This window comes from Ornithodoros turicata, chromosome 4 (assembly GCF_037126465.1).
Source record: "Ornithodoros turicata isolate Travis chromosome 4, ASM3712646v1, whole genome shotgun sequence".
Classification (NCBI taxonomy): domain Eukaryota; kingdom Metazoa; phylum Arthropoda; class Arachnida; order Ixodida; family Argasidae; genus Ornithodoros; species Ornithodoros turicata.
Genome location: NC_088204.1, coordinates 35133974 through 35147930, shown reverse-complemented (window position 1 = coordinate 35147930; position 13957 = coordinate 35133974). Strand labels below are relative to the sequence as shown.

General features: G+C 48.0%; 1 protein-coding gene across 1 annotated transcript in view; it reads right to left on the bottom strand.

The window, feature by feature from the left end:
• LOC135392974 (E3 ubiquitin-protein ligase MARCHF3-like) overlaps positions 1 to 13378 on the bottom strand; it is a 46732-nt gene extending 33354 nt beyond the window's left edge. Inside the window, exons 1-2 of the mRNA XM_064623592.1 lie at positions 13239 to 13378; positions 4394 to 4503 (exon numbers count right to left, since the gene is read on the bottom strand). Coding sequence (XP_064479662.1) covers positions 4394 to 4503; positions 13239 to 13347 — 219 coding nt within the window. The 5' untranslated portion in view covers positions 13348 to 13378. The remainder of the gene's footprint in view (positions 1 to 4393; positions 4504 to 13238) is intronic.
• Positions 13379 to 13957: the final 579 nt, after the last annotated feature.

The following is a 13957-nucleotide window of genomic DNA, read 5'->3' as shown; positions in this document are numbered from 1 at the left end:
AGAGGGCCTTGCCGACCTCGACGGCTGGGAGTTTCCTCCTGACCCTTTTCTCGTTTTCTGATTTTAGTATGTCTCAGCAAGCAAAGAGGTCAAGGAGTCGGACAGTTCCTGCGGCCCGTTCCGAACCACCAGGCCCACCTATGACAAGCCAGCGGCGTTCCCATTCGGTCGCGACGTGGACCGTAGTCTCCGAAAACAAGCTGATCTCCTGGGTCCACGGTCGAAGTGGTCCTCTCAAGCCAGACCTCTTCGCGGCACTGACCAGAACCTCGTCGCACCTCCGGTCCGCGGGCTCACGCTTGAGGATCGGCACCCGGCGGATCCTCCCCTGCCCCTTTCGGATGAAGGACGACGTCTCTTGTGCCCAGTGTGTTCTGTTCCCGAAATCAACCGGAAAACGCATTGCCGAGGATCTCTTCATCGTACAAAGTCAGAGGCTGCAAGGGCTATCAGTACCACAGGACCGCGCTGCCCCATCAGCATCTGATGATGTCATCCTGGACATGATGGACTTTTGAACTTCGTTATGTTGGACGGTTTGGGGACGGGGGAATGTGGAAAACTTTAGTTTTGTAACAAGAGATCGCGCTGGATGCGCTAATCCGGAAGTGATGTGTTGTAGCCGCAGATAAGGACGTCTACAAAAGCACGGTAACTCACGGAAAAGGGGGTGTGCGGTTAGGAACCCGGCTGTTGGGAGCTCTTTTCGAGGTATGCAATAAATCTTTGGTCCATGTCTGGTTTAGCGGCGCCACTCGATTTGAGCCTTGAAATTTACAACTTTTTACCTGAATAAATTATCCAAGGTGATAATAAATAAGCGGCGTTCGGTTTCGGAAATTCGTCCACAGATCAGTTCGGGAAAGTTTCGGCAGCGGCGACCATTTTATCTCCATGCGCCCATTGTTTACCTATGACAGCTTACGCACACCTCGCACTCTTCCCAGCATGCCTTTCGCCTGTTCGTTGCTAAGAAGCACAGCAACTCCGCTATCGGACGACAGTCGGCCCCCTCGATCCTCACGCAATTGACCCGCGTCAAAATTGGCACTCTCTTCTGCCAGTACAGTCTCGAACAACTGCGGGGGGGGGACTACCGCCCCCGGACCCCCCCCCCCTCCCCTTGCGTGTAATATGCCCTGACCTAACCTCACTACACGAAGTGTAGTGATGAAAACCATGCTCTCTGGCTCATGCGTAGGAGTACCACAAATGATACACGTCGAGATCTAGTGCTTTCGTTGTGCATTCTTCGCAACGAGCGAGAGGGAACAGACGAAATGCATGCTGGGAGGTGTGCGTAAGCTGTCATAGGTAAACAATGGGCGCATGGAGATGACATGGGCGCCGATGCCTAAACTTTCCCGGGGAAACTGGTCTCTGGAGGAATGTGTGGAACCGACCGCTACTTGATTATTCTGGATTACGATGCACCATGCAAAATTCCATCCAGGTATGTAGATCAGAAGTTTCAAATCGAGTGGCGGCGCTAAACTAGACATGGACAAAATCTTTGTTGTTGCTGATTGAATTTTGTCGCTGCTGTGTTTTCCTGGCAGGTGCGGCGGACGGGCTGACGCTCCGGTGTTGTGGAAACACGGGGTTCCCACAAAAGATAGCCCTATCTGTGTGTTTTCGTTTTCTTGTTGTTATTTTAACGTTTTAGTTGGGTGCATTTCTGACTTTTTTTTTTGCGTTTTCTTTTTCTGTCTGGAGTTCAAGTTTGGGTGCATGAGTACTTGACCACTGAAGTGCTTCAGGTATTGGGAAAAAGTACTTTAAGTAGAGTACAAAGTATTCGTTTTGAAGTACACGTACCACTACTCAGACATGTACTTAAAATACTACTTAATTATCTCGTATTTCAAGTACTTCCCATTACTGCTGCTTCTACATCGTTTATTGGCCTGGTTTGCCCTGAAGTACAACACTACTGACACTAACTGAGTGTTTTTATGTTAACGAATGACTCACATATTCGTTGCAAACAAATTAACCACCAAATCAAAGCCACCCACTGTGTTTGATGAGCAAGCCCCAGTAACCGCCTTCCGGAAACCCTCCTAGAGGCAGAGAAAGCTGATGAAGCCCTGTTGCACTTTGTGGAATTCCACCAAGGCTAACAAGTGAAAACTAAGGGGAACGCGGTTAGATATCTGCTTAGCAGGGTGTGTATGGCGCAAAGATGCAGCAGAACGTCTTGTAAACTGCGAGGAAAGGTCTAGCCACGACCAAATTTTAATTTAGGAGACGTCTTCAAACTGATCAACATGACGTCTTTTATACCCGTGATTGGTTGGCGCTTTCCCGAGTCTTAAAGACCTGTTTGTGGTCGTCTTGAGAGATGTCTAAAAAAATTAAATTCAGCTCTCTGGATATCCATCGGGTATAGTTTTGTAGTGATCTGCCGGGTTTTTTTTTGTTTTTTCCTTTTCCCGTCACCGTCACCACACGTTTCGTTTTTTCTTTCTCCAAGCAGTACTGCAAGCAACACTGCCACGCAACCTTTCGGCCGTAATCGAAGACACGGTTCACCAAGGCAGACAGCGTTAACAAAGGTGCTCTCACCCTTAGAGCAGCCACCCTTTTTGCCCATCACGTACGCGTAGAGAGACCATAGCATGGAGGTGGTCTATTCCCTTGCGAAGGGAAAACGGATACTACACATTACTTGTCGAACTCCCGCAAACCCGATAATCCTGCTCGCCTCTGAGTCAAAATGCAGGGTGAGGTGTCTAAGTGTAATTCAATTACGCACAGAAACAACACTGAAGTGGGGAATTAATGGGAGTATTAACTCACCATCAACACAACGTCTATCTATCTTACCGCTTTCGGTTTGAGACAGTTAGTAGGTCCACCCAAAGTAAACTTACTGAGTGCACACAAATCGTCCTCATTTAAGACACCTCTTGAACAGAGATAGTGAAGGCGTATTATTACTGGAAAGTCGGTACGATTTGCTAACGTGAACGGAAGGGGTCTTCCTTTAGGATACGTCTTCAACAGAGATAGCGAAGACGTATTATAAATGGAAAACCGGTATGTCTTATAAACGTATTGTAGAGGACGATGGTATTCCTTTACATTTGGTGACCCGAACGATGAACATCAAGTTCGGAGCAATTCGGCCCTTCACCATCCAAAATTTCTGACAACACCATCGACTAGCACTACCACGGCACTCTCTCCCTGGAAGCCCCCGCCATTACTCATCTCATCACGACGACATCACGACCGCTGCTCGCCTCTCGATCAACACACCGACCGCTCCCGTCCCACTTCCGTCCACGCTTCCGATCCGCTACCGACCCGACCGACCACGCAACGACCCGACAGCTCGCTGTTCATCGCATCCGCCCACGGCCCATCGCATCACGGTTCCAGGGACCGACCTGCGCTGTCCACGGCCCCCGGCACTCGCCACCCTCTTCTTCATTTCTGCATCTCAACTCGCACCCACTGCCGGCCGCGACACCTGAGCAACGTGCTCGTCTGCCGACGCCACGGCACGCATCAGCCGGCGTCTCGGCAGTCCTCACGGCTACGCAGCCTCAGTTCCTGGGACCCTACGAGCTCTCGCTCCCGTGCCGGTTGCGGCACCCCAGGCCACGATTCCAATGCCAGACCACGACTTCGACGACGTCAACGTTCATCTCTTGCAAACCTTATCTCGGCCGCTCTCGCCCCACTCATCGACCTCTGCCTGCAACGTGTGGTGTGTCGCCCGTGAACATGTCCAGCAGTGCGCGTCCATCCACGGTCACTCTTACTCTCTCCCTCCGGTATAGACGTGATTCTTCAATCTTTCTTATCGCCGCTCCGCGTCTGAGGGGGGAGCGCTGTAGCGGGCCGTGGACAACAACGAAGATGGCCACGCGCCTGGAGCACCTGTCCCAGTTCCACCGGCGCGGCCATGGAGATAGGCCACCGTCATCGCCTCTCCGTGGCATACCATCATCGCCGGTCGGGACTCATGTAGAGGGACAACACCTCCTCTACAGTATTATAAATTACGGCTTCAAGATGTCGCGTTGACGTCCTATTCGTCTTCTATCCCAATTTGGCCAAATAAATACGTTTTTTTTTTTTTTTTTTTTGCGACGTTCTGTGCTAGTTGCCGAGGCAAAGTGAACTTTAAGACAGCCCTCAAACACACCTAAGCAATGATCTGAAGGACGGCATTTCAACAAAATTCAGGGAGTGCCGCTGCAGCAAATCGGATACACTCCTTCTTCAGTACCGAACAGGACTCCTGTCATTACACCGCCACGACGTCGTGCTCTCGTTAACATATTCACACTCGCTTATTAATCGTCACCTGCCGTCCCTCTGATGCATGATGGGTAAATATGCTTAGTGCACTGCTAGGTCTGTTCAGTGCAATGCTTACGACGAGCTTCTTGCGAACCGGAAAGCGACGATTGCAGATGGTGCAGCGCTCCACCCGATACATGCTAACGTATCCCAGCAGGCAGTTGTCGTGAGCCCATCGAAAGGATGCTGCACAAAGTAACATCATTAGTTTACGAAAGTGATGTGCCTGCTTTAAAGCTCTGCGCAGGCCGAATTTTGCCGGCCCGACCAGGACCGGGGGTGTTGAAAGAAAGCCTGCTTCAGCCGGGCACAGCCCTTCCTGCTTGTATACAGCTCGGCCCGGCCCCGTGACTCACCGAAGAGGGCTTAGCCTGGCATCTCCAGCTGACTTATGCTTTTGTAGCGCTAACCAAACAAATTTAATAGATTTATAAGAAAGGAACATACTAGAACTGGCGGTTTAACACCGCAACAGCGCGGGACCAAGGTCGAGAACTGGTTCGCGGTAGGAGCTATCGACTTCTCGTTCGCCTCGCTCGGATTCTATGTATACTTCGTCTGTATGCTACTTATACTTCCTTCGTAAACTATGCCTCCTCCAATGTCGTTATATTCAATAAGAGCCGAAAGTAGCATATTTACTCAAGGAACATGAAATATTGTCTGCAAATGAATGAAAATACGCAATGTTTACCACAATTTTTGTCAGTCAAATACGAAAGTTCTCTAACATGCGACTTCGTACAGCTACCACTATATACCACACCGATCCCTTCGGAGCCTGTAGCGCCACAAGAGACAAACACCGAATGCCACATATCCGAAATTGTCATTTTTGTACTTTTAGTGCCCATAAAACAATGAAATATGCAAGAAGCTAACGAAATACAGCATCCATATACCGGAAATTGTGTTCATAAATTGACGCCCTTGCGCGACCCCAACGCAAGGCGATTTCCCTTCCCCCACCGCTGTTGTACTTCTGTTTTGACGAGCTCATTATATCTTTTCCCTTGAAAAAGAACGGTCCACCGTTCGAAACGTCGTGTCGGTGTAATTTTCTATGTGTCTATGTAATGAATCAAATGAAGTCATCTCAAAATATTCCTTTGGTGGTGCTCTGTGTGAACTGATTTCTTCTGTGTATTAATACAACGTCGTCTGAATCTTCAAGACCTTCGGGAATATGTGTATATAAATATATATATAATGAGGGAAAAAAGTGTATATCGCTCACTGGGCGACCCCTGGTTTGCCAATTCCGAACGATGCGCAGCTACTCAGAGCTGACGAGCCGCAAACACGTCGAAACACGTGTCCTCTGGTGCTGTCGCATCGTCCCATGAGTACCTATAAATATATATATATATATATAGTTGTGCAAGGAAAAAGACGCGAACGACAGATTTTAGGAAAGTTAGAAACACAAGTTCATTTAATGGTTATATTTAATGGTTAACTAGTTCAGAAATGTCGAAGACAGTGCCACTGTCGAAACGTCGACCCCTTTTTCTTCATTTCTGCTCATTAAAGGAACTTGTGACGAAGGAACGAATAACCGAGAGACACGGGACACGAAGACAAGCACAAAAGTGTCCCGTGTCTCTCGGTTATTCGTTCCTTCATCATCATGCACCAGTTAGTCTGCGCCTTTTTCTTTTTAAAGGAACTAGTGTTTCTAACTTCCCTAAAACATGTTGTCAGCGTCTTTTTCCTTCCACAACTGTAAAACTTCGTGGCCGTTTGATTTTTCTACTTCCTTCGACCTATATATATATATAGGTCGAACACTATATATATATATATATATATATATATACAGTGTGTCCCAGAAAACGTGTCATTGAATTATAATAAAACTACAACTACACCACGTAGAGTCATGCGGTCAACGGCATTTGTTCTTACTAGATTTTTGCCACCTCCTGACGTGAATGTCGTGTAACGTAAATTTAATTATGTAAATTTTTGCGAGCTTAAGTCAGAAATTTCCCAAGTAAAGGTCACTGCTTTACCCCACCACTGTGAAGAGCGTGTCTAATTTAGTCAAATTAATGTTAACTGACAGGGATATTCAGGAGCTATCCCATCGGAAAAAATAGCCGAACATCATGCTCTACGGAGGTCGCGCAGAATAGCGCACGATGAATTTTTCAGCGCAATCTTTGTCAGTCCGACGAAAGGAGGTTGGAAACCCAGCCCTCCCCGACATCGCAGAAAGAGATAAAACAGGAACGGCTTATCACGTCCGACTTTTGCTGGGATAATGCTTTCCCTCTCCCAATTTTAGGAACTGTTACTTTTTCTACTATCACTCTGTGGGCTGGCTTCGGAACCTCCTTTCGTCGCATTGAGAGCGATTGCGCTCAAAAAGTCATCGCGCACTATGGTCCGGTGCTCCAAAAGCATGATATTCGGCTATTTTTTCCGATGAGATAGCTCGTGAATACCACAGTGAATTATCATGAATTTGAGTGAATTCGGCACGCTCTTCATATTGGTGGGGTAAAAAAGTGACCTTTACTTGGCAAATTTCCGAGTTCAGTTCGCAAATATTTACATAATTAAACTTGGAGTACATGACATTCACATTAGGTGATGGCAAAAACCTAATAAGAACAAATGCTGTTGATCGCATGATTTTAGGTGGCGTAGTTTTTTTTATTATAATTCAATGACACGTTTTCTGGGACACCCTGTATATATTGTTAGCGGTTTCCCTGGGGTGACCAGCGTTACATTTTTACAGATGGTTTTATTTAACTGAGATTACAAACGATGACAAAACAGACTCATGCCGGAGGGAGTACACCCATTGTTTTGATCGGGCCGGAAGTTCTTCTTGATGTCTCTGACACTGCGGCTGGCTGTGTCGTTTTTTTTATGACTGTTGCGCTGGCGCTGACACGGCCGGGTGGGTAAATTTGATTTGCCCTCAAATCATTTCGACGTCGTAGTCCTGAAGGTGCTGAGGTGGATGACGCTGTCGTACTGGTCGGCCGCTTGCCGAGGGACTTGGTATGGGGTCGTCGTCATCTGAGAGGAAGTTGTTTGCGGGAGGCTCTTGAGACACAAGAGTGCCATCATCGTCCAACGATACGGTCCCCTCGGTGATTCCATAGCTGGAGGGTTCTGACGACAGAAGACGCCCAATAATGCTGTCGCAAAACTCCGGGACGTCGTCCTTGCGTGGATAATGGCGTCGAAGTTGTTCAATATTAGCAATTCTAAATTTTGTTTTGCCTATTATGGGCTGCACACTCTCGAGTTCCACTGTGTTCGAGCTCTTGAAAGATTTTATGTAGAATGGTCCCTCGTAGAACGGGTCGAGAGAGGACGATCGGGCACCAATTGTGCAGTAGACTGAATCGCCTGTCTTGAAGTGGGGTTCTTTTCTTGCTGAGTCGTACCTTTGCTTCTGATACGTCTGACTTTTCTCGAGGTATTCTTTGGCTCGTCTTTTTGCCAGCTCGTGGAGTCTCTGTGCTTCGTCGAGCTGCTCTGAGACGGCTCCAATGTTAAGTTGGCTCGGAAGTGTCGGTTCATACCCGTGCATCAGAAAGAAGGGACACTTCTTTGTCGCCTTTTGCTATGAAGCATTGATTGCGAGCGTTGCCTCCTGCAGTGTCTCATCCCAGTTATGCCAGTCTATGAGTTTTTTGATGACGGTCTTCATGGTTTGGACTGTTCGATCAGAGTGTTGGCTTGGGGCCAATAGGGCGGTGTGGTTAAGTGGGAGACACCTAGCCTCCGGTGCACGGCTGCTGTATGCTTGTTGACAAACCCTCGAGCCTGATCGGTGATGACGACGTGAGGAACGCCGAACCTAGGTATCCAACGGTTGCACAGAAAGTCTATGTAAAACTTCGATGAAGTTGAAGGCACGGCTGATGCGTCTACATATCTGGTGGCATGGTCGATACACACCAGAACGTGAGAGTTGCCGTTTCTGTCAGGCAGGGGCCCGAAATGATCGAGAGAGATGACGGCATTGGGAGCCTCTGGAATTTTTCTTGGAATAAGCTGACGTTCGTTCGTAGTTGTCCTGTGGTTTATCCGTCTGCAGGTGTCACAACTGCGGTGATCTCAGACGACATTTGAGGCCACCAAAACTTTTTCTGTATTTGGTCCTTCGTTCTTGATACATTCATGTGTCCAGTCTGGTCATAGCACACTTTCATTACAGTTTCTCGAAGTGTTTCGGGGACGACGACTGCCTGACGACTGAAATTGTCACGGACGATGGTTTTTACTATGATGCCGTTGTTCAACTGATATCCTGTACCCTGGCTGATCTTAGGCATGATGGATCGACAAAATGGGTCGTTGGACTGGTGATCGCGCAGACAAGGTCCAGGGCTGGATATGAATTCGTGACACATGGCGTCCTCTGCACTCTGTGAGGTTTTGAGATTCTCCGAAGTCTCATGGAATCTGGGTAGTGTGTCAGCTGCTGCATTTGACTTTCCTGGACTGTGTCTGATGATGAAGTCGTACTCCGCGAGGTCGAGTGCCAAGCGTGCGAATCTGCGGTTTTTGAGGCCGTTTTGGACAAGATAAGTGAGACACATGCTGTCTGTGACTACGGTGAATCTTGGTCCGCCCCTGAGGTATATGCTGAATTTCTCTGTTACTGCCCAGTGGAGGGCCATGCATTCCAGCATATTTGCGTGCGTGAGGGAGTTGCGAGCGTTGACTGTTCTGCTTGCAAATTCGACGACTCTTTCTATCTTGCTGTGTATTTGGGCGAGGATGGCACCGAGACCAGCCTGAGAAGCGTCAACGTACACGGTGGTGGGGCGTTGAAGCTGGAACGCAGCTAGCGTGGGCGGATTTTTCAGCTTGGGTTTGAGGTTGTCAACTATTTGTTGGCACTCATCTGACGAGCAGAACTTGGAGTCCTTCTGCAGGATTTCTCGTAGAGGTCGTGTGATTGCGGAGAAATCCTTTATGAATCTTCTGTAGTAGCTGAAGGAATGAGAGGAGTCGTCTCGGGTCTTCGTGCGGTCTAAATTTGTCTACGTCGGCTGTGCGCGCGAGGCCGGGAGTGCGTTCTTCGGCGTTGATTACATAACCAAGAAATGTCACTTTGGATCGTATGAGCTGGCATTTCTTTGTGTTGATTCGGAGACCGTTTTGCACTGCTCTGATGAGTGCTGCTTCTAGTATCTCGACCACTTCTTGTATCGTTCTGGAGCCTTGTCCTACGTCGTCCGTGTAGGTGGTTGTGTTTGGAAGTCCTTCGAATGTCCTGCGCATGACTGTTTGCATTGTCTGGGGAGCCTTGCAGAAACCAAACGCCATTCTTAGGTACTCGTACTCCCCATCCTGCGTTATGAATGCTGTCTTGTGGACATCTTCTGGCTTTATGCGAATTGTTAGGAAGGCAGTCTTGATGTCCATTGTTGTGAAGTAGCGAGTCTCGTTCCTCATGATATCATCCAGAGAATCTTCGATTATGGGCATCGGGTAAGGTGGGTTTATAGTATTTTCATTAAGTTTGCGGTAGTCATGGACCATTCGTCTTGGGGTCGTAGGATGGTGTGGTTGATCCACCACTATTGTTGGAGCGGCGTATTCGCTGTTGCTTCTCCTGATGATTCCTTGACGCAAGTACTTGCGGACTTCATCCTGTATGAATTGTCGATCTGCAGGTGAACAGCGATACGGTCGAGACGACACTGGGATATCATCCCGTAGTTCGATTGAGTGCTCTGCGTATGTGCACGTGCCTAGGGGATGACGGCTGGTCGAGAAGGCTTGGTGATGTTTAGCAAGAATTTCTCTTAGTTGTTTACGCTCTTCTGGAGATGCATCTGGGGTCATCATCTTGGCTGCTTCGTCAATGTCCTGTAGAAGATCTGCTTCGGGATCTTCGGCTTTCTGGTGTAATGCGACGATGGAGCATGGGGTGGTGTCCTGGACTCTGCGGCCCCGTGACTGGCGAAAGATGCAATAAGTGCTTCTACTGACTTTGGTAATACTGTGGAACTCGATTTTATGTCTGTCAGTGGGATGACCGTGACATCATTTGATGGGTGGAAGGTGACATCGACGTTGGCTGCATGTCTCCAGTCTGAACCAAGAAGTAAATCAATAGGAGACGGCAAGGCCGTGATGGCCACTTTCGGAAGAGTCACTTGAGTTTCGCCAACCGTGACTGTTATGGCGGTGTACTCCTTTGGTTGAATTTGTCGATCCAGAACCGTGATGGGTTCCGATGCTGACCAAGGAGTTGTATTCGTATTTGGAGGCGAAGCTTTGCTGTCAACTACTAATTTGGCTCCGGAGTCGATGCACGCTTTGATTGACGTGTCTTCGTTTAGAGTGGCATCAATGAGTGGTAATGTTTTCGAGCTTGAGTGAAGGAAACAGTGTGCACTCTTTGATAGGTGAGGCCGCTGGTAGCGTTGAGCGGTTTCCTTTTCTTTGGCTGCGCGTCTCTGTTCGGCTCGTGTTGTCGCTGCGGTTTTCGGTTCGGGACAGTCTCGAGCAAGATGCCCTGGGCTGTTGCAGTTGAAGCATACGTTGCCTACAGTCTTTCGAGGCGTCTTGTCCGTATGCCCAGGTGTGTAGGCGTTGTCATCTTCTTTGGATGTTCTGTCATCTTCCTGGTTGCCACATTGAGATGATGGCTGAGGGACGACATATCGACGAGTGTCGAGCATGGCAGCACAGTCGACAAGTTCGAGCACTGATTTGCAGCATTGCGTGGTGAGAGGGTTGGCCCATCTGTCGTCCTCGATCCCGTGAAGGATGAGAGAAATGCGTTCCACAGCGTCCAGTCGATGTGGGGCCTTTTCCAGCATGGCGTTTTTGGCGTATATGTACTGGGCTATGGTTTCGTTTCGTCGCAACTTTCGCTCCTTTTGATAATCAAGAAAAGCTTGGTGCGTCATTTTTCGTTGAAAGCGTTCTGTAATCGCGCTTTTCCACGTGTCCCAGTCGTGTATGAGACAACCGTACGATCGTTGCCAATGGCGGGCTGCGTCACGAAAACGTGTCATTGCGTTGAGCATAGTCAGGTTTGGCTTCCAGTTCGCCAGTGATGCGATTAGTTCGACCTCCAAGATCCAGTCCTTGAGACTTTCCTTTTCGTCGCCAGCGAAGGTTGGACAGCGGCGCACGTGTCACCCGTGGAATGGACTTGGAACGGCTGCGAGGGACGTTGTAAGGTGTTCACTAAAGCTTCGATGATGCCCGTATTTTCTGTTACGTTCGGTGAACCTGACGTGTGGGATGCGGAGGTTGACGTTGCTTGTGCCGATTCGTCGTTGCGTTGTTCGTTATTCGGCAGAGCTTCGTGTTGCGTTCCGCTCGTTTTTGTTGCGTTCGTCAAGGCATTCAATGCCTCCGTGATGGCACGTCTTTGCTCCTTGATTTCCAGTATTTCGTTGCGGAAGTCATCGTTCGAGCTGTTTCGGCGTTCTTGGGCCTCATCAGCAGTACGCAGGCAGGCAACGTTTGAGCTGAGGACGTCAGAAGGTCACGTAACACGTGATTCCTCCCGTCAGGGTGAGCTAGCTCACTAGTATACTAGGGAAAAAAACCTTTTGACGCCATCCGCTCAAACGTTGCCTGCCTGCGTACTGCTGATGAGGCCCAAGAAAGCCGAAACAGCTGTCCAGTACTGGCATGGCGACGTTTGACTTACAAACATATGCTATACGTGCAGTCAAAGAGCTCCGTCTATTTTTCCCCTAGTATATATATACATATATATGCTAGGAAGTCCAACCGTAGTTTAAACCGTATTGGGGGCGAAGGAAAGACGCGTCTCCAGAGATGCGCAATGAATAAAATAAAGAAAAAAATGACGTTCCTTCACGAATTTTTTGCGGACGATTTATCGAACGGATTTTTGTTCTGAAAACGGCTTGGGTATCTGGTGACCGAAGAGATCAGATGTTCTCATTGGAGCAACTTCGTAGCTTTTATAATTAAAAAGTTAATTATTGAAAGTTAATTAAGACATTGCCTTAGGAGTCTGTTAATGCCCCCCTAGGGAGTGCCCTTCAGCATTTGCTATATTGCAATTGATTGCATCTCGGAAAAAGTGATTGATATGTTTCTAAAAAATCTGTTCACACTTAGCGTTGACACCCTGTATATATGTTTGTAAGTCAAACGTCGCCATGCCAGTACTGGACAGCTGTTTCGGCCTTCTTGGGCCTCATCAGCAGTACGCAGGCAGGCAACATTTGAGCGGATGGTGTCAGAAGGTCACGTAACACGTGACACATGCCATACGTACAGCGAAAGAGATCCTGCTATTTTTTTTTCTTCCTAGTATATATATATAAATATATATATATACATATATAGGTTGAGGTAAAAAGGTTATCAAACGGCCACGAAGTTTTCAGAAGCTGCAAAAAAAAAAAAGAAGACGCGGAAATAGATTTTAGGGAAGTTAGAAACACTAGTTTATTACATAGGGAGACTTTAAAAAGGAAAACGGGGAAGGTGTCGAAGTTTCGACAGTGCTCCTATGTAATAAACTAGTGTGTGTAACTTCCCTAAAATCTGTTTCCGCGTCTTTTTTGCAACTTCTATATATCTATATATATGTGTGTGCGTGTGTGTGTGTGTGTGCGCGCGTAGCTCCACACATGAGGGGAGACGGTTTGCAGTTGGGAAAAATACGGTCCGTGACATATATTCGCCCTTGCATTGCACTGATGAGCTCCAACTAGAGCAAAACAGTCACCAACAGCATGCCTATGAGGTAGACAAAACTAACCACCCCCTTTTCCACACAGACCGGATACGCCGCGTACATCCACTAAGAGGGAATAGTTATAACCCAACCAGAACAAACCTCTCACACAGACCGGATGCCCCGCCTACATCCACTCAAAGGGAATACGTAATAACACAACCTAAAATGTTGAATATTGGAAATAAACAACTTCGCTTACGTTCTGTACAGGAACACGGGGCCAGCATAAGGTCGACGTTCCCTTTCGTATTGCAAAAGCGGCAGACTGGATCTCGTAATGACGCCTTATTAGTGCCTTGTCGTTCCATGAAATGCGCTTTGTGATAAATCACACGAAGGGTGACGCACAACTAGTGCACGTGAACGTTTTCTCTTTTTTGCTGCTATGGCCGTTCGTGCTCAATCACAGGCGGGCAGCCAAAGTTTGTCCGACTGTAAGTGTTGATGCTATACGCCAAATTTCATTCACGGAAGACCGATGGTTCAGAAACCTCGAAGCACTTTTGACCGTTTTGGACACTATAGGAATTCGATGCTTATTGTGAAGGGGCTCATTATTTCATTGCACCCCTGTACGCATGCGAAGCAGAAAATAGGTTATTATATATATCGCTATTATATCGTCATAATAAGCATAATGTCCTAAGTAGTATATTCTCATGCATGACGCACACGTTATACCTTGGAAAAAGAGTCACGAAGAGCCACTCCGCGTTGTCTACCAGCATACATCTGAAGGCCGCTTGCATGCTGCGTGTTTCTGTGAATGTCGCGCCGCGTAAAACTCTGCATGGCCACGCACCGTGAAAAACTACTCCTGTCAAACAGCATGGGGCGCAAACCTGGCTGCTGCATGCACAGCGGGTTTGGCGACGTGCTTTACGAAGTGTTGGCAACACTCTCCGAACAGCACGAACA